The 24,810-nt window shown below is 42.7% G+C and overlaps 1 protein-coding gene across 3 annotated transcripts in view; it reads right to left on the bottom strand.

The window, feature by feature from the left end:
• mapk8ip2 (mitogen-activated protein kinase 8 interacting protein 2) overlaps positions 1-24,810 on the bottom strand; it is an 82,609-nt gene that overhangs the window by 27,695 nt on the left and 30,104 nt on the right. For all 3 annotated transcript variants that reach the window (XM_061896195.1, XM_061896194.1, XM_061896196.1), the window contains exon 2: positions 13,451-13,556. In XM_061896195.1, coding sequence (XP_061752179.1) covers positions 13,451-13,556 — 106 coding nt within the window. The remainder of the gene's footprint in view (positions 1-13,450; positions 13,557-24,810) is intronic.

A 24,810-nucleotide genomic window follows, 5' to 3' on the forward strand; every position in this document is an offset into this window, starting at 1 on the left:
CGCCTCCGCTTGAGATGGTCTCCTGTGGACGGGACTCTCACTGCTGTCTTGGATCCGCTTTGAACTGAACTCTCGCGGCTGTGTTGGAGCCACTATGGATTGAACTTTCACAGTATCATGTTGGACCCGCTCGACATCCATTGCTTTCGGTCCCCTAGAGGGGGGGGGGTTGCCCACATCTGAGGTCCTCTCCAAGGTTTCTCATAGTCAGCATTGTCACTGGCGTCCCACTGGATGTGAATTCTCCCTGCCCACTGGGTGTGAGTTTTCCTTGCCCTTTTGTGGGTTCTTCCGAGGATGTTGTAGTCGTAATGATTTGTGCAGTCCTTTGAGACATTTGTGATTTGGGGCTATATAAATAAACATTGATTGATTGATTGATTCCCTTTGTGCGATTTCAAATTATTGAAATCAGCCTCCTCCATTTTGAAAATGATGACAGGGGACGTGACGAGTTTGACCCGGCGGTAATACTAAGCATGCGCTAATTATTTTGCGAAACGAGTTTGACCCGGCAGTAATTCAAGGCAGGCGCATACTATATACCCGGAAATACGGGTTTTCATATTTCAACAGAAGTGTAGAAATTGTTCTGCCGAAAATGCATAATAAAGAAGGAAAAAAAACGTATATACGTCGCACTGGAGTATACAGTAAGCAGCTATGTTTTATTAATATACCGTAGCTGCGTGTGTCAAATATGAGTCATTAAATGACTCCCGCCTCCTGGTGGTAGAGGGCGCTAGTGATCCTTACTCAGCTGCAGAAGAAGTGACAACGAGTGACGTGATATGTGCTGGGAACGGATATTACACGGGGGGGTGCACGTCGGACTTTTTAGGATGTAACACCACTACTCTTATGCTGGCTATGTACTCAACCAGGCTGAAATAAAGCATGTTCCAGTCCTAAATACCCAGTGTTTTATTTATACAATAACACTTCATGGTGGCAGCGGTGGGATAAAGAGATCACCCACGGAGCAGAATGGGAGGGGGAGTTGTCCGAGGATAATTCAGTCTTTGCCCGCACGTGAGGAGCCGAGCTAACTGATGAAACCGTTTTCTAAACTGGACTTGTAATTGAAGCAGGAGGTAATAAAGGAAGATCTCCATTGAGACGGGGAGAATTCTAAAACTGAAGAAAGATAAGGAAGACTTCTATAAACAAGTTATCAATACTTTATACCAGGGGTGCCCACACTGTTTCTGCAGGCGAGCTACTTTTCAATTGACCAACTCGAGGGGATCTACCTCAATTATATATATCATTTATATTTATTTATTTATGAAAGAGACATTTTTGTAAACAAGTTAAATGTGTTTAATGATAATACAAGCATGTGTAACACATATAGATGTCTTTCTTTCACAAAGACAAGAATATCAGTTGGTGTATTACCTGATTCTGATGACTTGCATTGATTGGAATCAGACAGTAATGATGAGAACGCCCACATTTTCAAATGGAGGAGAAAAAAAGTTGTCCTTTCTGAACAATACCACATGAAAGTGGTTGGTTTTTGGCATCTAATTCATCCAGCTTCCATACACTTTACAAGAAAAACATTGGCGGCAAATTCCGTAGCTTGCTTGATTGACATTCACGGCGCCCGAGGGTCTTGTGAGATGACGCTGGCTGCTGCAAGATCATTATTATGAAAAAATGACAGCGAGGAAGGCGAGAAACACTTTTTATTTCAACAGACTTTCGCGCCGTCCCTTCCGTCAAAACTCTAAAGGCCGACTGCACATTTCCTATCTTCACAATAAAAGCCCTGCTTCATGCTGCCCGAGCTAACAAAATAAGAGTCTCGGAAAGCTGGCGTGCACAAGTGATGTGCACGCCAGCTTTCTGAGGGATCGCTTGTGCGCGCCAGTTTTCCGAGACTCTGTATTTAGTTAGCGCAGGCAGCATGAAGCAGGGCTTTTATTGTGAAGATAGGAAATGTGCAGTCGGCCTTTAGAGTTTTGACGGAAGGGACGGCGCGAAAGTCTGTTGAAATAAAAAGTGTTTCTCGCCTTCCTCGCTGTCATTTTTTCATAATAATGATCTTGCAGCAGCCAGCGTCATCTCACAAGACCCTCGGGTGCCGTGAATGTCAATCAAGCAAGCTACGGAATTTGCCGCCAATGTTTTTCTTGTAAAGTGTATGGAAGCTGGATGAATTAGATGCCAAAAACCAACCACTTTCATGTGGTATTGTTCAGAAAGGACAACTTTTTTTCTCCTCCATTTGAAAATGTGGGCGTTCTCATCATTACTGTCTGATTCCAATCAATGCAAGTCATCAGAATCAGGTAATACACCAACTGATATTCTTGTCTTTGTGAAAGAAAGACATCTATATGTGTTGCACATGCTTGTATTATCATTAAACACATTTAACTTGAGAGTCTGTTGAAATAAAAAGTGTTTCTCGCCTTCCTCTCGGTCATATTTTCATAATAATGATCTTGCAGCAGCCAGCGTCATCTCACAAGACCCTCCGGTACCGTGAATGTCATTTAAGTGACGTCTTGGTGAAGATTGATGATCACTAATTTTTAGGTGTATTTTTTTTAAAAGCCTGGCTGGAGATCGACTGACACACCCCCCGCGGTCGACTGGTAGCTCGCGATCGACGTAATGGGCACACCTGCTTTATAGCATGGGTGTCAAACTCTGGCCCGCGGGCCAAATTTGGCCCGCCGTGTAATTTCATTTGGCCCTTGAGGCAATATCAAATGAACATTAGAGCTGGCCCGCCGCTGTAACACCGCATTCACCACTAATACTCATACTCGTCACCCCTCCCGATTTTCCCGGGAGACTCCCGAAGTTCAGTGCCCCTCCCGAATTTCTCCCGATTTCCACCTGGACAATAATATTGGGGGCGGGCCGTAAAAGCACTGCCTTTGGCGTTCTCTACATGTCGCCACGTCCGCTTTTCCTCCAATCACATAATATATGCAACTCATACACACACACAAGTGTATGCAAGGTATACTTGGTCAACAGCCATACAGGTCACACAGAGGGTGGCCGTATAAACAACTTTAACACTGTTACAAATATGGATTGAACTTTCACAGTATCATGTTAGACCCGCTCGACATCCATTGCTTTTGGTCCCCTAGAGGGGGTGGAGGGGGTTGCCCACATCTGAGGTCCTCTCCAAGGTTTCTCATAGTCAGCATTGTCACTGGCGTCCCACTGGATGTGAGTTTTCCTTGCCCTTTTGTGGGTTCTTCCGAGGATGTCGTAGTCGTAATGGTTTGTGCAGTCCTTTGAGACATTTGTGATTTAGGGCTATATAAATAAACATTGATGGACTGAAATATACGCCACACAGTGAACCCAGAGCAAACAAGAATGACAAACACATTTTGGGAACACAATATAAACACAAACGAACAAATACCCACAACCCCTTGCATCATAACTCTTCCAGGACGCCCCAACTCAAACCCGCCACCGAAAAGAGGCATTAAATTTGTATTTTTATTTTATTTGATATGCCATTGATATGTTTTAATTATTATTATTTTAAACTCGATTTTGCAAGTCACTATAAAGTTATATAAGCCTTCCTTGGTCAATATTCAATGCAAAACTTGTTTGGGTCCCTATTAATGGGTTCATTTGTTCAACCTCGGCCCGCGGCTTCGTTCAGTTTTAAATTTTGGCCCGCTCTGTATCTGAGTTTGACACCCCTGCTTTGTCCAGGGTGTACCCCGCCTTCCGCCCGATTGTAGCTGAGATAGGCGCCAGCGCCCCCCGCGACCCCAAAAGGAATAAGCGGTAGAAAATGCATGGATGGACCCCTGTTTTATAGGGACGGTGTGGCGCAGTGGTAGAGTGGCCGTGTGCAACCCGAGGGTCCCTGGTTCAATCCCCACCTAGTACCGACCTCGTCACGTCCGTTGTGTCCTGAGCAAGACACTTCACCCTTGCTCCTGATGGGTGCTGGTTAGCGCCTTGCATGGCAGCTCCCTCCATCAGTGTGTGAGTGTGTGTGTGAATGGGTGAATGTGGAAGTAGTGTCAAAGCGCTTTGAGTACCTTGAAGGTAGAAAAGCGCTATACAAGTACAACCCATTTTTAGACTTATTTTGTGTCTTTACTGCAGTTTTACTGGCTGCTTGGATGGCACCAAGCATACAAACATTAAACCACCGCCTCAGTTGATGGTGTCATCGGTCTGATCTGAAAAGATGCTGGCACGAAAACTAAAAAGGTTTAAAAGGTATGCTGATAATGCCTCAAAAGGTACTACGGCCGCAACTAATCTTCAATAGTCGATTAGTCAACGATTATCTTAACGATTTGTCGACTAATCGGATAATAAAGCGTACACGTATTTAATGGCTCTCATTTTACCTTCGACAACTAAAAGCTAAAGTTGTTTTAGCCATGAGTTTAATAACAACAAAGATGATTCATTCATTCATAAGTATTTATTTATACTGTAACCGTGCTGCTCATTCAGCTGTTACCAAAATAAAACGACTTATAAAATGTTGTCCATTTTAAAAGAAATGAAAGGCCAAGTGCTAAAAAAAATGTTTAGTCTTGTTTATGTATTTAAAAAACATTAAAAAAGCAGCAAAAAAACACTAAATCTAACTTTCATCCATCCATCCATCCATCCATCTTCTTCCGCTTATCCGAGGTCGGGTCGCGGGGGCAGCAGCCTAAGCAGGGAAACCCAGACTTCCCTCTCCCCAGCCACTTCGTCTAGCTCTTCCCGGGGGATCCCGAGGCGTTCCCAGGCCAGCCGGGAGACATAGTCTTCCCAACGTGTCCTGGGTCTTCCCGGTGGCCTCCTACCGGTTGGACGTGCCCTAAACACCTCCCTAGGGAGGCGTTCGGGTGGCATCCTGACCAGATGCCCGAACCACCTCACCTGGCTCCTCTCGATGTGGAGGAGCAGCGGCTTTACTTTGAGTTCCTCCCGGATGGCAGAGCTTCTCACTCTATCTCTAAGGGAGAGACCAAAACTCATTTCGGCCGCTCGTACCCGTGATCTTATCCTTTCGGTCATGACCCAAAGCTCATGACCATAGGTGAGGATGGGAACGTAGATCGACCGGTAAATTGAGAGCTTTGCCTTCCGGCTCAGCTCCTTCTTCACCACAACGGATCGGTACAACGTCCGCATTACTGAAGACGCCGCACCGATCCGCCTGTCGATCCCACGATCCACTCTTCCCCCACTCGTGAACAAGACTCCTAGGTACTTGAACTTCTCCACTTGGGGCAGGGTCTCCTCCCCAACCCGGAGATGGCATTCCACCCTTTTCCGGGCGAGAACCATGGACTCGGACTTGGAGGTGCTGATTCTCATTCCGGTCGCTTCACACTCTGATGCGAACCGATCCAGTGAGAGCTGAAGATCCCGGTCAGATGAAGCCATCAGGACCACATCATCTGCAAAAAGCAGAGACCTAATCCTGCGGTTACCAAACCGGAACCCCTCAACGCCTTGACTGCGCCTAGAAATTCTGTCCATAAAAGTTATGAACAGAATCGGTGACAAAGGACAGCCTTGGCGGAGTCCAACCCTCACTGGAAATGTTTTCGACTTACTGCGGACCAAGCTCTGGCACTGATCATACAGGGATCGGACCGCCACAATAAGACAGTCCGATACCCCATACTCTCTGAGCACTCCCCACAGGACTTCCCGAGGGACACGGTCGAATGCCTTCTCCAAGTCCACGAAGCACATAAAGACTGGTTGGACAAACCCCCATGCACCCTCAAGAACCCTGCGGAGAGTATAGACCTGGTCCACAGTTCCACGACCAGGACGAAAACCACACTGTTCCTCCTGAATCCGAGGTTCGACTATCTGGCGTAGCCTCCTCTCCAGTACAGCTGAATAAACCTTACCGGGAAGGCTGAGGAGTGTGATCCCACAATAGTTAAATCTAACTTTCTCTAATAAAATATCATATTGTGATCTTTAAAAAGCTGCACACTGATATATTGATTATTGATTAACAGTTGTAGCTCTCTAATAGAATCAATGTGTAGAATTAAATCCATTCTTAAAATGTTGACGGTTTAATCTTATGAGATCTCCACATTGGTGCCTGAAGGTAGAGAACAAAACGAAGCTTATCCACCACAAATTTTCAGGACATATGCAGATCCCAAAAACACATCAGAAGGTAAGAAAAGTTGCTATTGCATAATATTGCGAAACAAAATGCCAGATAATGTCTGCTAATAGGTGCCATTTTTGTGTCCTTATACACACCCCATAGTAATACTTGTATGTTGAAGCACGGTACGTCTGACTATGGCAGCCGACAATCCATCAAGCGGTGCGTCTTCATAGCTTATCGAAGTCGTGCTGAGATCATTTGGGCTGATTTTTGAGGCCGTGTGTAATGTTCTATATTCTCAATGGAAAATGTATAGATTTGTTGTTGTTTACTGGCTTCAGCCTGCAGTCCACGTGTATCTCTTATGTTTGACTGCCATCATATTGCAGTCTACACGTATATTGTATCGAAGTCGTACTGAGAACATTTGGGCTGATTTTTGAGGCCGTGTGTAATGTTCTATATTCTCAATGGAAAATGTATAGATTTGTTGTTGTTTACTGGCTTCAGCCTGCAGTCCACGTGTATCTCTTATGTTTGACTGCCATCATATTGCAGTCTACACGTATATTGTATCGAAGTCGTACTGAGAACATTTGGGCCGATTTTTGAGGCCTTGTGTAATGTTCTATATTCTCAATGGAAAATGTATAGATTTGTTGTTGTTTACTGGCTTCAGCCTGCAGTCCACGTGTATCTCTTATGTTTGACTGCCATCATATTGCAGTCTACACATATATTGTATCGAAGTCGTACTGAGAACATTTGGGCTGATTTTTGAGGCCTTGTGTAATGTTCTATATTCTCAATGGAAAATGAATAGATTTGTTGTTGTTTACTGGCTTCAGCCTGCAGTCCACCTGTATCTCTTATGTTTGACTGCCATCATATTGCAGTCTACACGTATATTGTATCGAAGTCGTACTGAGAACATTTGGGCTGATTTCTGAGGCCGTGTTTAATTTTCTATATTCTCAATGGAAAATGTATAGATTTGTTGTTGTTTACTGGCTTCAGCCTGCAGTCCACGTGTATCTCTTATGTTTGACTGCCATCATATTGCAGTCTACACGTATATTGTATCGAAGTCGTACTGAGAACATTTGGGCTGATTTCTGAGGCCGTGTTTAATTTTCTATATTCTCAATGGAAAATGTATAGATTTGTTGTTGTTTACTGGCTTCAGCCTGCAGTCCACGTGTATCTCTTATGTTTGACTGCCATCATATTGCAGTCTACACGTATATTGTATCGAAGTCGTACTGAGAACATTTGGGCTGATTTTTGAGGCCTTGTGTAATGTTCAATATTCTCAATGGAAAATGAATAGATTTGTTGTTGTTTACTGGCTTCAGCCTGCAGTCCACATGTATCTCTTATGTTTGACTGCCATCATATTGCAGTCTACACGTATATTGTATCGAAGTCGTACTGAGAACATTTGGGCTGATTTTTGAGGCCGTGTGTAATGTTCTATATTCTTAATAGAAAATGTATAGATTTGTTGTTGTTTACTGGCTTCAGCCTGCAGTCCATGTGTATCTCTTATGTTTGACTGCCATCATATTGCAGTCTACACGTATATTGTATCGAAGTCGTACTGAGAACATTTGGGCTGATTTTTGAGGCCGTGTGTAATGTTCTATATTCTTAATAGAAAATGTATAGATTTGTTGTTGTTTACTGGCTTCAGCCTGCAGTCCACGTGTATCTCTTATGTTTGACTGCCATCATATTGCAGTCTACACATATGTTGTATCGAAGTCGTACTGAGAACATTTGGGCTGATTTTTGAGGCCGTGTGTAATGTTCTATATTCTCAATGGGAAATGTATAGATTTGTTGTTGTTTACTGGCTTCAGCCTGCAGTCCACGTGTATCTCTTATGTTTGACTGCCATCATATTGCAGTCTACACGTATATTGTATCGAAGTCGTACTGAGAACATTTGAGCCGATTTTTGAGGCCGTGTGTAATGTTCTATATTCTCAATGGAAAATGTATAGATTTGTTGTTGTTTACTGGCTTCAGCCTGCAGTCCACGTGTATCTCTTATGTTTGACTGCCATCATATTGCAGTCTACACGTATATTGTATCGAAGTCGTACTGAGAACATTTGGGCTGATTTTTGAGGCCGTGTGTAATGTTCTATATTCTCAATGGAAAATGTATAGATTTGTTGTTGTTTACTGGCTTCAGCCTGCAGTCCATGTGTATCTCTTATGTTTGACTGCCATCATATTGCAGTCTACACGTATATTGTATCGAAGTCGTACTGAGAACATTTGGGCTGATTTTTGAGGCCGTGTGTAATGTTCTATATTCTCAATGGAAAATGTATAGTTTTGTTGTTGTTTACTGGCTTCAGCCTGCAGTCCACGTGTATCTCTTATGTTTGACTGCCATCATATTGCAGTCTACACGTATATTGTATCGAAGTCGTACTGAAAACATTTGGGCTGATTTTTGAGGCCGTGTGTAATGTTCTATATTCTCAATGGAAAATGTATAGATTTGTTGTTGTTTACTGGCTTCAGCCTGCAGTCCACGTGTATCTCTTATGTTTGACTGCCATCATATTGCAGTCTACACATATATTGTATCGAAGTCGTACTGAGAACATTTGGGCCGATTTTTGAGGCCGTGTGTAATGTTCTATATTCTCAATGGAAAATGTATAGTTTTGTTGTTGTTTACTGGCTTCAGCCTGCAGTCCACGTGTATCTCTTATGTTTGACTGCCATCATATTGCAGTCTACACGTATATTGTATCGAAGTCGTACTGAGAACATTTGGGCCGATTTTTGAGGCCGTGTGTAATGTTCTATATTCTCAATGGAAAATGTATAGATTTGTTGTCGTTTACTGGCTTCAGCCTGCAGTCCACGTGTATCTCTTATGTTTGACTGCCATCATATTGCAGTCTACACGTATATTGTATCGAAGTCGTACTGAGAACATTTGCGCTGATTTTTGAGGCCGTGTGTAATGTTCTATATTCTCAATGGAAAATGTATAGTTTTGTTGTTGTTTACTGGCTTCAGCCTGCAGTCCACGTGTATCTCTTATGTTTGACTGCAGTCTACACAAATATCGTATGTGTGACTGCCATCTACCGGTCACACTTATCATTACACCAGCTACCAAATAAAAAAGCTTGGAGGTCGGTAAGCACAACCGGAATTATTCCGTTCATAAGGCGCACCGGGTTATAAGGCACTCTGTGGAGTTTTGAGAAAATGAAAGGATGCACCTTATAGTGGGAAATATAGGGTATGTATTGAGCTCCTTTCCCAGCAGCCGCAGATTGAGACCAGAATCCACTGGGACTAACTGGAATCTCACATCAGGCTCTTCTTTTGCCAACAAAGGTCATTCTAATGACATCCTGATCATCCATGTCAGAGTCAGTGACATGAAGGGACCGTTAAAAAAATAAAAAAATAATCGTGGTGTGCATGACGTTTGTTGTCTACTCTGTTTGTAAATGCCCCGACACGCATTGAACGTGTATCCACCTGCTGTCGGCACCATTGTACGTGTATCCACCTGCTGTCGGCACCATTGTACGTGTATCCACCTGCTGTCGGCACCATTGTACGTGTATCCACCTGCTGTCGGCACCATTGTACGTGTATCCACCTGCTGTCGGCACCATTGTACGTGTATCCACCTGCTGTCGGCACCATTGTACGTGTATCCACCTGCTGTCAGCACCATTGTACGTGTATCCACCTGCTGTCGGCACCATTGTACGTGTATCCAACTGCTGTCGGCACCATTGTACGTGTATCCACCTGCTGTCGGCACCATCGTACGTGTATCCACCTGCTGTCGGCACCATCGTACGTGTATCCACCTGCTGTCGGCACCATCGTACGTGTATCCACCTGCTGTCGGCACCATCGTACGTGTATCCACCTGCTGTCGGCACCATCGTACGTGTATCCACCTGCTGTCGGCACCATTGTACGTGTATACACCTGCTGTCGGCACCATTGTACGTGTATCCACCTGCTGTCTGCACCATTGTACGTGTATCCACCTGCTGTCGGCACCATTGTACGTGTATCCACCTGCTGTCGGCACCATCGTACGTGTATCCACCTGCTGTCGGCACCATCGTACGTGTATCCACCTGCTGTCGGCACCATCGTACGTGTATCCACCTGCTGTCGGCACCATTGTACGTGTATCCACCTGCTGTCGGCACCATCAACCTCCGGGCTTTATGGTGCAAGCCCAATTGGGGGCGTCCTTGCAGACGAGTGTGTGATGCCATGTTTTATTACAGACAGAGGCTCACTCGCCCTCTAGAACGTCTTTGTGCTCGGACATATGAGCCTGGGAAGCAACACATAAATCCTCCTCTAGCCTCGAAAGCTGGGGTCGGCAACCGGCGGCTCCGGAGCCACACTTTGCCAACCCCCCCGATTTTTCCAGAAGGTTTCCGGATTTCAGTGCCTCTCCCAGGGCAAACATTCTCCGATTTTTCACCCGGACAACAATATTGACAGCGTGCCGTAATGGTAATGCCTTTCACGCTCTCTGAAATATGACGTCGTGCTCGCTTTTATTGCTATCTACAAGCCGGCCGGTCACATGTAATATGCGGCCTCTATTATCACAGGAAAGTAACTGCAGGGCATACTTGTTCAACAGCCATACAGGTTACACTGGGGGTTGTGATATAAACAACTTTAACACTCTTACTAATATGCGCCACACTGTGAACCCACACCATACAAAAATGACAAACACATTTCGGGAGAACATCCGCACTGTAATACAAACAAACAAATACCCATAATCCCATGCATCCCTAACTCTTCCGGGCTACATTGTACACCCCGCTACCACCAAACCCCGCCCTCCCAACCCAGGCCACCTCAACAGACGCACGGAGGTGGCGGGGGGGGGAGTTTGGTGGTAGCAGGGTGTATAATGTAGCCCGGAAGTGAAGTGAAGTGAATTATATTTATATAGCGCTTTTCTCTAGTTACTCAAAGCGCTTTACATAGTGAAACCCAATATCTAAGTTACATTTAAAACAGTGTGGGTGGCACTGGGAACAGGTGGGTAAAGTGTCTTGCCCAAGGACACAACGGCAGTGACTAGGATGGCGGAAGCGGGAATCGAACCTGCAACCCTCAAGTTGCTGACACGGCCGCTCTACCAACCGAGCTATACCGCCCTATACCTAAGAGTTAGGGAAGCATGGGATTCTGGGTATTTGTTTCTGTTGTGTTTATGTTGTGTTACGGTGGGGATGTTCTCCTGAAATGTGTTTCTCAATCTTGTTTGGTGTGTGTTCACAGTGTGGCGCATATTAGTAACAGTGTTAAAGTTGTTTATTTCACAACCCTCAGTGTAACCTGTATGGCTGTTGAACAAGTATGCCTTGCGGTCACTTCCATGTGTCTGCAGAAGCCACATACTAAATGTGACAGGGCTGGCAAGCTGTTTGTTCAGGTTGTAGAGGGCGTTAAAGGCGGGGTCATCATAGCACACCCTTATAATTTTTGTTTGGGTAAAAGTCAGTGGACATTCGAGAGAATATTTGCTTTTTAATTCGGTAGTCTCCCGGAAAAATTGTGAGCGTCACTCATATAAAACTCGCTGGCCGCACTAACATTTAATTTTCATATTAAGGTGCGGGTCGTGTGTCCGAGATCCCTGGTTTATACATAACACAAAGCAACAAAAAAACTGTATGCAGTGTTATTTCATATTAGATTTCAAAAGACTTTTGTGGCTCCCATTGTTTTTTTTATTTTGTGAAACGGGTCAAAATGGCTCTTTTAGTGGTATAGGTTGCCAACCCCAGCTCTAAAGGCTTAGTGGCCACATGCGTGGACAGCACCTTTTAGCTCTTATTTTCAAAATTGTGTTCACTACTGAATTGGGGTCTTATGGCCGCTTATGTGGACACTTATACTGCCATCTGGTGGTGTCAGAAGAGTATAACATAGAATGGAATTTGGGGGGGGGGGGGGGAGGTGTAAATATAAGAATTAGCATGTCACTAAACATGAAGTACACGTTCGTGTACTTATGGACTAAGTACATCATGTCAAAAAATGATTCTTAGTTTTTATTCTAATTAGGGTCCAATAAGGCCCAAATAGCAAAGAGAAATAAAAAAAAAAACATGTAAACAAACAGCTTGGGCCTCAAGAGGCTACTCGGATGAATACAAACTAGAGACGCTGAAGGAGGGAGCAAAGGGAAGAGGATGTTGGAAAGAAGGAAAGGAAGGGTCCAAGAAACAGAGGAGACATAAGAGGGTGCAGGGAAGGAGCTAAGGATGGAATGTGTCCTTTTAAAAGACGCTCCAGTGGTCAGCTGTCGTCATGGCAACAGGCCACAAACATCAAGCACTTAGAGAGTGTGAGGATGGTTTGAAGAAATGCTTTGCCGTCAAACATCAACAGCAGCTTTTTTATATTTTCATGGATTAATGTCCACCGTTTGGATATGAACATTTTCAGCTGATATTGACGACTCATTCTGCTCCAGTAAGATGCAGACTAAAGTTAAAGTACCAGTGAAAGTCTCACACACACACACACACACACACTCGGTGTGGTAAGATTATCCTCTGCATTTCACCCATCCCCTTGATCACTCCCTAGCAGGTGAGGGGAGCAGTGAGCAGCAGTGGTGGTCGCGCCTGGGAATCATTTTGGTGATTGAACCCCCAATTTTAACCCTTGATGCTGAGTGCCAAGCAGGGAGGTAATGGCTCCCATTTTTTATATTCTTTGGTATGACTGTTGTGTTGTGTTTAGTCCTTGTGTACTCTTGACTTTGTTGTCATCCAACAGTTGTACGTAAACATTACATATCCTTCAACATCGATACATGGATCCAATTACAGTTCATACATGTCATCGGTGTCGGCCGATAACACTCATGGATGAAATGGTTTAGCAATATAGAGTGATACACGGTGATATATAGTGATACATGGTGATACATGGTGATATATAATGAAACATGGTGATATATAGTGATACATGGGGATATATAGTGATACATGGGGATATATGGTGATACTGTATATAATGATACATGGTGGTATACAGTTATACATAGTGATACATGGTGATATATAATGAAACATGGTGATATATAGTGATACATGGGGATATATAGTGATACATGGGGATATATAATGAAACATGGTGATATATAGTTATACATGGTGATATGTAATGATACATGGTGATACATGGTGATATATAATGAAACATGGTGATATATAATGAAACATGGTGATATACAGTATAGTGATACATGGTGATATCTGGTGATACATGGTGTTATTAAGGAAGACAAAGTAAGTGACTTACCTTTTCGTAACGGTCAGAGTCATAATTTAGTCCGATCCCGCAGTCATCTGTGATTTCTGAAAGATCTTCATCGTCAAACTCCTCCAAACTGATGTCGTGGGCGGGCCTACAAACACATCGCACACACACATCAGACAAATAGACACACACACATCAGACAAATAGACACACACACATCAGACAAATAGACACATCCGTCCATCAATTTTCTACCGCTTATTCCTTTTGGGGTCGCAGGGGTCGCTGGTGTCTATCTCAGTACAATCGGGCGGAAGGCGGGGTACACGGATACACACAACGGATAAATAGACACACACACTGACACACACACACATCAGACAGATAGACACACACATCAGACAAAAATCGACACACACATCAGACAAATACGCACAAACACATCAGACAAATAGACACACACATCAGACGAATAGACAAAAACACATCAGACAAACAGACACATACATCAGAAAAATAGACACACAAACACATCAGACAAATAGACACACACATCAGACACACACGCATTAGACAAATAGAGACACACATCAGACAAATAGACACAAACACATCAGAAACAAAGAAATAAGACAAATAAACACACACATCAGACAAATTGACAAAAACACATCAGACAGATACACACAAAAACATCGGACAAATAGACAAAAACGCATCAGGCACACACACATCAGACAAATACTAACACATCAGACAAATAGACAAAATAACATCAGACAAATACACACAAACACATCAGGCACACACATAAGATAAACACATCAGACAAATACACACAAACACATCAGACACACACATCAGACAAATACACAAAAACACATCACACACACACATCAGACAAATAGACAAAATAACATCAGACAAATACACACAAACACATCAGGCACACACATAAGATAAACACATCAAACAAATACACACAAACACATCAGACACACACATCAGACAAATAGACAAAAACACATCACACGCACACACATCAGACAAATAAACACACACATCAGACAAATCGACACACACATCAGACATATACACACACATCAGAAAAATAGACATACACATCAGACAAATAGACACACACATTAGACAAATCGACACACACGTCAGACAAATACACACACGTCAGACAAATAGACACAAACACATCAGACAAATAGACACACACATCAGACAAATAGACAAAAACACATCAGACAAACAGACACATACATCAGACAAATAGACACACAAACACATCAGACAAATAGACACACACATGAGACACACACACATCAGACAAATAGACACAAACACATCAGAAAAAAAGACATAAGACAAATAGACACACACATCAGACAAATTGACAAAAACACATCAGACAAATACACACAAGCACATCAGACAAATAGACACAAGCACATCAGACAAATAGACAAAAAACACATCAGGCACACACACATCAGACAAATACTAACACATCAGACAAATAGACAAAATAACATCAGACAAATATACACAAACACATCAGGCACACACAAAAGATAAACACATCAGACAAATACACACAAACACATCAGACACACACATCAGACAAATAGACAAAAACACATCAGACAAATACACACAAACACATCAGACACACACATCAGACAAATAGACAAAAACACATCACACACACACACACACATCAGACAAATAGACACAAACACATCAGACAAATAGACAAAAACACATCAGACACACACGCATCAGACAAATAGACACAAATACATCAGACACGAATAGACACTCCCACACACATCAGACAAATAGACACAAATACATCTGACACAAATACACACTCACACACACATCAGAAACAAAGACATCAGACAAATAAACACAAACACATCAGACAAATTGACAAAAAACATATCAGGCACACACACATCAGACAAATACTAACACATCAGACAAATAGACACACACATCAGACACGAAAAAACACTCACACACACATCAGACAAGAATACAGACTCACACACATATCAGACAAATAGACACAAACACACCAGAAACAAAGACATCAGACACAAAGACACACACACACATCACACACAATCACACTGATAGAAGAGTTAGCTTGTGCAGCTAGTGGCTCAATGACTTCTGTTTTGTTTGATCAGCAGTTTTACTGCCGTGTCACAATCACCATTTGGAAACAATGGCGGTAGAAGGTAGAGGTTAAACACACTACCCTCAATAGTCCCCCAAACTTGAAAAGCTGTGCAAGTTGAAGAGTTGATGACCATTGAAGCGTAATGTTTGTGTCGTCAGCTGCAGCCGGCCTTTATCTCCTAACAGCTGGCTGCAAGTGGAGGAAAAATGCTGCATTGCAGTGCGTCAAATAGGAGGGGAAGGATGCCAGATGTACACAATGTGGTCGCTCTCACTGATGACCTCGCCGTAACCATGGCGACGTCACCGCCATCAGCTGACCGCTTCCAGTGTGAGGAGAGGAATGTCAGAAGGACCTAAAGCGCCATAGGTAGTCGTTGCCATGGCGACCTTGCTTTACCTTGACAATTGTTGTCTCCTCCATGAATCAAACGACAATATTAGTCTTACCACATCTTTATTGAGGTACAATAGAGAGTCGTTGCCATGGCGATCTCGCTTTACCTTAACAATTGTTGTGTCGTCCGTGAATCAAACAACAACAACATTAGTCTTTCCACATATTTATTAAGGTACGATAGAGAGTCGTTGCCATGGCGACCTCCCTTTACCTTAATTGTGTTGGCCATGAATCAAACAATAACAATATTAGTCATACCACATCTTTATTGAAGCACCATAAAGAATCGTTGCCATGGTAACCTCAATTTACCTTAACAATTGTGTTGGCCATGAATCAAACAACAATATTAGTCATACCACATCTTTATTAAAGCACCATAGAGTCGTTGCCATGGCGACCTCGCTTCCCCTTAACAATTGTGTCGGCCATGAATCAAACAACAACAATATTAGTCGTACCACATCTTTATTAAGGTACTATAGAGAGTCGTTGCCATGGCGACCTCCCTTTACCTTAATTGTATAGGCCATGAATCAAACAACAACAACAATAGTAGTCATACCACATCTTTATTAAGGTACTATAGAGAGTCGTTGCCATGGTGACCTCGGTTCAACCTTAACAATTGTTGTGTCGGCCATGAATCAAACAACAACAATATTAGTCGTACCACATCTTTATTAAGGTACGATAGAGAGTCGTTGCCATGGCGACCTCCCTTTACCTTAATTGTGTAGGGCATGAATCAAACAACAACAATAGTAGCCATACCACATCTATAAAGAGTCGTTGCCATGGCGACCTCGCTTCAACCTTAACAGTTGTGTCGGCCATGAATCAAACAACAACAACATTAGTCATATCACATCTTTATCAAAGCACCATAGAAAGTCGTTTCCATGGCGACCTCGCTTTTCCTTAACAATTGTTGTGTCGGCCATGAATCAAACAACAACAACATTAGTCTTACCACATCTTTATTAAGGTACCATAGAGAGTCGTTGCCATGGCGACCTCCCTTTACCTTAATTGTGTTGGCATTGAATCAAACAACAACAACATTAGTCATACCACATCTTTTTTAAAGCACCATAGAGTCGTTGCCATGGTGACCTCGCTTCACCATAACAAGGTAGTATAGCGAGTCGTTGCCATGGCGACCTCCCGTTACCTTAATTGTGTAGGCCATCAATCAAACAACAATAACAATATTAGCCATAACACATCTTTATCAAAGCGCCATAGAGAGTCGTTGCCATGGCAACCTCGCTTTACCTTAACAATTGTTGTGTCGGCCATGAATCAAACAACAAAAACAATAGTAGTGGTACCACATCTTTATTAAGGAACTATAGAGAGTCGTTGCCATGGCGACCTCCCTTTACCTTAATTGTGTTGGCCATGAATCAAACAACAATAGTCAGACCACATTTTTTTAAAGCGCCATAGAGAGTCGTTGCCATGGCGACCTCGATTCAACCTTAACAATTGTTGTGTTGGCCATGAATCAAACAACAACATTATTAGTCGTACCACATCTTTATTAGGGTACTATAGAGAGTCGTTGCCATGGCGACCTCCCTTTACCTTAATTGTGTTGGCCATGAATCAAACAACAATAGTCAGACCACATTTTTTTAAAGCGCCATAGAGAGTCGTTGCCATGGCGACCTCGATTCAACCTTAACAATTGTTGTGTTGGCCATGAATCAAACAACAACATTATTAGTCGTACCACATCTTTATTAGGGTACTATAGAGAGTCGTTGCCATGGCAACCTCCCTTTACCTAAACAATTGTGTTGGCCATGACTCAAACAACAACAATTTTCATACCACATCTTTATTAAAGCGCCATAGAGAGTCGTTGCCATGGCAACCTCGCTTCACCTTAACAATTGTTGTGTCGGCCATGACTCAAACAACAATAACAACAATATTAGTCATAGAGAGTTGGGACCAAACCCCCGCCCCCACTCCCCAACCCCCGTCATATATCTACCTATTGTCTACAGTATGAGGGACAAACTGTAAAAATTTATTATTAATCCACTTGTTCATTTACTGTTAATATCTGCTTATTTTCTGTTTTAACACGTTCTATCTACACTTCTGTTCAAATGTAATAATCACGTATTCTTCTCTTCTTTGATACTTTACATTAGTTTTGGATGATACCACACATTTAGGTATCGACCCGATACCAAGTAGTTACAGGATCATACATCGGTCATATTCAAAGTCCTCGTGTGTCCAGGGCCACATCACAAAAAGGAAAAAAAAGATTTTTCGGTGCTGAAAAATATCGACGTAATCATAGCAGTATCGACTAGATACGCTCTTGTGCTTGGTATCGTTATAGTGGGACCCACCCATGGTATTTGTCGACATTGTGACGGCGGCGAGCTATTGTATCCTCCTCCGGTGTGTCATGAAGCATGTTTAGCTCTTCCTCGTCCTCCAGTGATAATAATACTTGTAAGAAACGTACTTTATTTGTCACCACGGAGGCGAGTTTGTCTTAAAGCGCCTCTTCCTGAGGACGCTTCAGTGTTATAACTTCACATTTATCTTTACTTTTTACGCCAAATTGCGTCCGTTCTCCTTTTTCTGTCCACACACTTTGTCTGCTTGTAAGTACTCTGTGTGTGTGCGCTGCCGAACATGCTCCTCTGCTCCTAAAACCAGCAATGTCGTGACGTGACAACCACGAGGGGCTGGACCGGTATTTTTTAGAGGCGGTATAGTACCGAATGTACCTATTGTCTACATTATGAGGGACAAACTGTACAAAAATATTATTAATCCACCTGTTCATTTACTGGTAATATCTGCTTATTTTCTGTTTTAACACGTTCTATCTCCACTTCTGTTAAAATGTAATAATCACTTATTCTTCTCTTCTTTGATAACGTGACATTAGTTTTGGATGATACCACACATTTAGGTATCGACCCGATACCAAGTAGTTACAGGATCATACATTGGTCATATTCAAAGTCCTCCTGTGTCCAGGGCCGCATCACAAAAAGGAAAAAAAAGATTTTGCGGTGCTGAAAAATATCGACGTAATCGTAGCAGTATCGACTAGATACGCTCTTGTGCTTGGTATCGTTATAGTGGGACCCACCCATGGCATTTGTCGACATTGTGACGGCGGCGAGCTATTGTATCCTCCTCCGGTGTGTCATGAAGCATGTTTACCTCCTCCTCGTCCTCCAGTGATAATAATACTTGTAAGAAACATACTTTATTTGTCACCATGGAGGCGAGTTTGTCTTAAAGCGCCTCTTCCTGAGGACGCTTCAGTGTCATAACTTCACATTTATCTTTACTTTTTACGCCAAAATACGTCCGTTCTCCCTTTTCTGTCTACACACTGTGTCTGCTTGTAAGTACTCTGTGTGTGTGCGCTGCCGAACATGCTCCTCTGCTCCTAAAACCAGCAATGTCGTGACGTGACGACAACGGGGGGCTGGACCGGTATTTTTTAGAGGCGGTATAGTACCGAATGTACCTATTGTCTACATTATGAGGGACAAACTGTACAAAAATATTATTAATCCACTTGTTCATTTACTGTTAATATCTGCTTATTTTCAGTTTTAACATGTTCTATCTCCACTTCTGTTAAAATGTAATAATCACTTATTCTTCTCTTCTTTGATAACTTGACATTAGTTTTGGATGATACCACACATTTAGGTATCGACCCGATACCAAGTAGATAGAGGATCATGCATTGGTCATATTCAAAGTCCTCGTGTCCAGGAAGAAAGAGATTTTGCGGTGCTGACAAATATCGACGTAATCGTAGCAGTATCGACTAGATACGCTCTTGTGCTTGGTATCGTTACAGTGGACGTCAGGTGTAGACCCACCCATGGGGTTTGTCGACATTGTGACATTGGCGAGCTATTGTATCCTCCTACGGTGTGTCATAAAGCATGTTTAGCTCTTCCTCGTCCTCCAGTGATAATAATACTTGTAAGAAACTTACTTTATTTGTCACCACGGAGGCGAGTTTGTCTTAAAGCGCCTCTTCCTGAGGGCGCTTCAGTGTTATAACTTCACATTTATCTTTACTTTTTACGCCAAAATGCGTCCGTTCTCCTTTTTCTGTCTACACACTTTGTCTGCTTGTAAGTTCTCTGTGTGTGTGCGCTGCCGAACATGCTCCTCTGCTTCTGAAACCAAAAATGTCGTGACGTGACGACCACGAGGGGGCTGGACCGGTATTTTTTAGAGGCGGTATAGTACCGAATGTACCTATTGTCTACATTATGAGGGACAAACTGTACAAAAATATTATTAATCCACTTGTTCATTTACTGTTAATATCTGCTTATTTTCTGTTTTAACACGTTCTATCTACACTTCTGTTCAAATGTAATAATCACTTATTCTTCTCTTCTTTGGTAACTTGACATTAGTTTTGGATGATACCACACATTTAGGTATCGACCCGATACCAAGTAGATAGAGGATCATGCATTGGTCATATTCAAAGTCCTCGTGTCCAGGAAGAAAGAGATTTTGCGGTGCTGACAAATATCGACGTAATCGTAGCAGTATCGACTAGATACGCTCTTGTGCTTGGTATCGTTACAGTGGACGTCAGGTGTAGATTCACCCATGGGGTTTGTCGACATTGTGACATTGGCGAGCTATTGTATCCTCCGGTGTGTCATAAAGCATGTTTAGCTCTTCCTCGTCCTCCAGTGATAATAATACTTGTAAGAAACTTACTTTATTTGTCACCACGGAGACGAGTTTGTCTTAAAGCGCCTCTTCCAGTGTTATAACTTCACATTTATCTTTACTTTTTACGCCAAAATGCGTCCGTTCTCCCTTTTCTGGCCACACACTGTGTCTGCTTGTAAGTACTCTGTGCGTGTGCGCTGCCGAACATGCTCCTCTGCTCCTAAAACCAGCAATGTCGTGACGTGACGACCACGAGGGGGCTGGACCGGTATTTTTTAGAGGCGGTATAGTACCGAATGTACCTATTGTCTACATTATGAGGGACAAACTGTACAAAAATATTATTAATCCACTTGTTCATTTACTGTTAATATCTGCTTGTTTTCAGTTTTAACATGTTCTATCTACACTTCTGTTAAAATGTAATAATCACTTATTCTTCTCTTCTTTGATAACTTGACATTAGTTTTGGATGATACCACACATTTAGGTATCGACCCGATACCAAGTAGATAGAGGATCATGCATTGGTCATATTCAAAGTCCTCATGTGTCCAGGGCCGCATCACTAAAAGGAAAAAAAGATTTTGCAGTGCTGAAAAATATCGACGTAATCGTAGCAGTATCGACTATATGCGCTCTTGTGCTTGGTATCGTTATAGTGGGACCCACCCATGGCATTTGTCGACATTGTGACGGCGGCGAGCTATTGTATCCTCCTCCGGTGTGTCATGAAGCATGTTTACCTCCTCCTCGTCCTCCAGTGATAATAATACTTGTAAGAAACTTACTTTATTTGTCACCACGGAGGCGAGTTTGTCTTAAAGCGCCTCTTCCTGAGGGCGCTTCAGTGTTATAAGTTCACATTTATCTTTACTTTTAACGCCAAAATGCGTCCGTTCTCCCTTTTCTGTCTACACACTGTGTCTGCTTGTAAGTACTCAGTGTGTGTGCGCTGCCGAACATGCTCCTCTGCTCCTAAAACCAGCAATGTCGTGACGTGACGACCACGAGGGGGCTGGACCGGTATTTTTTAGAGGCGGTATAGAACCGAATGTACCTATTGTCTACATTATGAGGGACAAACTGTACAAAAATATTATTAATCCACTTGTTCATTTACTGTTAATATCTGCTTATTTTCAGTTTTAACATGTTCTATCTCCACTTCTGTTAAAATGTAATAATCACTTATTCTTCTCTTCTTTGATAACTTGACATTAGTTTTGGATGATACCACACATTTAGGTATCGACCCGATACCAAGTAGATAGAGGATCATGCATTGGTCATATTCAAAGTCCTCGTGTCCAGGAAGAAAGAGATTTTGCGGTGCTGACAAATATCGACGTAATCGTAGCAGTATCGACTAGATACGCTCTTGTGCTTGGTATCGTTACAGTGGACGTCAGGTGTAGACCCACCCATGGGGTTTGTCGACATTGTGACATTGGCGAGCTATTGTATCCTCCTACGGTGTGTCATAAAGCATGTTTAGCTCTTCCTCGTCCTCCAGTGATAATAATACTTGTAAGAAACTTACTTTATTTGTCACCACGGAGGCGAGTTTGTCTTAAAGCGCCTCTTCCTGAGGGCGCTTCAGTGTTATAACTTCACATTTATCTTTACTTTTTACGCCAAAATGCGTCCGTTCTCCTTTTTCTGTCTACACACTTTGTCTGCTTGTAAGTTCTCTGTGTGTGTGCGCTGCCGAACATGCTCCTCTGCTTCTGAAACCAAAAATGGCGTGACGTGACAACCACGAGGGGCTGGACCGGTACTTTTTAGAGGCGGTATAGTACCGAATGTACCTATTGTCTACATTATGAGGGACAAACTGTACAAAAATATTATTAATCCACTTGTTCATTTACTGGTAATATCTGCTTATTTCCTGTTTTAACACGTTCCATCTACACTTCTGTTAAAATGTAATAATCACTTATTCTTCTTTTCTTTGGTAACTTGACATTAGTTTTGGATGATACCACACATTTAGGTATCGACCCGATACCAAGTAGTTACAGGATCATGCATTGGTCATATTCAAAGTCCTCATGTGTCCAGGGCCGCATCACAAAAAGGAAAAAAAAGATTTTGCGGTGCTGAAAAATATCGACGTAATCGTAGCAGTATCGACTAGATACGCTCTTGTGCTTGGTATCGTTACAGTGGACGTCAGGTGTAGACCCACCCATGGGGTTAGTCGACATTGTGACATTGGCGAGCTATTGTATCCTACGGTGTGTCATGAATCATGTTTAGCTCCTCCTCGTCCTCCAGTGATAATAATACTTGTAAGAAACTTACTTTATTTGTCACCACGGAGGCGAGTTTGTCTTAAAGCGCCTCTTCCTGAGGGCGCTTCAGTGTTATAACTTCACATTTATCTTTACTTTTGACGCCAAATTGCGTCCGTTCTCCCTTTTTCTGTCCACACACTTTGTCTGCTTGTAAGTACTCTGTGTGTGTGCGCTGCCGAACATGCTCCTCTGCTCCTAAAACCAGCAATGTCGTGACGTGACGACCACGGGGGGCTGGACTGGTACTTTTTAAAGGCGGTATAGTACCGAATGTATATTATACAGCCCTAGTACATGTATTTTGATGTATTACTATTTGTTACAAGTGGCCCTCAATGCAAAGAAGTTTGACCCCCCCGTCAGTCCATCTCCTCACATGCTTGCAATGGTGCATCTCGTCAGCTGAGGGCGCACCTTTCCGACAGGAAGTGTGGCCGCTCTAAATGCAGAGTGACACATGCTGAGTCAGCATCAGCTGATGCTGCAGAGACACACCCTGCTGGCTCGGCGTCTCCTCCTGCATCTCACTTTGACACATTTCATCTGAGCATCCACCGAGTCAGGGGTCGGCAACCTAAAACATTGAAAGAGCCATATTGGACCAAAAATCCCAAAAAATGAATCTGTCTGGAGCCGCTAAAAACGTATATAAGTCTTATAATGAAGACAACAAATGACGTAAGTCTCTATATTGGCTTTATTAGCCTCCAAACCCTGTTTCCATATGAGTTGGGAAATTGTGTTCGATGTAAATATAAACAGAATACAATGATTTGCAAATCATTTTCAACCCATATTCAGTTGAATATGCTACAAAGACAACATATTTGATGTTCAAACTGATAAACATTTTTTTGTTGTTGCAAATAATCATTAACTTTAGAATTTGATGCCAGCAACACGTGACAAAGAAGTTGGGAAAGGTGGCAATAAATATTGATACAGTTGAGGAATGCTCATCAAACACTTATTGGGAACATCCCACAGGTGTGCAGGCTAATTGGGAACAGGTGGGTGCCATGATTGGGTATAAAAACAGCTTCTCAAAAAAATGCTCAGTCTTTTACAAGAAAGGATGGGGCGAGGTACACCCCTTTGTCCACAACTGCGTGAGCAAATAGTCAAACAGTTTAAGAACAATGTTTCTCAAAGTGCAATTGCAAGAGATTTAGGGATTTCAACATCTACGGTCCATAATATCATCAAAAGGTTCAAAGAATCTGGATAAAATCACTCCATGTAAGCGGCATGGCCGGAAACCAACATTGAATGACCGTGACCTTCGATCCCTCAGACGGTACTGTATCAAAAACCGACATCAATCTCTAAAGGATATCACCACATGGGCTCAGGAACACATCAGAAAACCACCGTCACTAAATACAGTTCGTCGCTACATCTATAAGTGCAAATTAAAGCTCTACTTGTCAGGCTTGGACATGGATTATGTGTGCTCCTTCGACGCAGAGGGATTACAGGACGAGGCAGGCGTGAATTCAGGTACATGATAATTATTAAATAAACAAACAAACTACAAAAAGGCAAACCAAGGATGCGCTCAGTGGCGGATAATAATCCATACTAAACTTAAAACAAAACAGCACAATGGCATGACTATATACAAACAAAACAAAACTAGCACTCTGGCATAAATACACGAACTTACACGGCATGGAACTGTGGACGAGGGCGTGAAGGTTGGAACAGCATGGGTAGGGTGCGTGCGGGTGTGGAGATCCCAGCATGATGAACAGAAAGAAAATTACTTAAATACTGGCTGTGCGGGACTGAGG

This window comes from Nerophis ophidion, linkage group LG03, assembly GCF_033978795.1.
Source record: "Nerophis ophidion isolate RoL-2023_Sa linkage group LG03, RoL_Noph_v1.0, whole genome shotgun sequence".
Taxonomy (NCBI): Eukaryota; Metazoa; Chordata; class Actinopteri; order Syngnathiformes; family Syngnathidae; genus Nerophis; species Nerophis ophidion.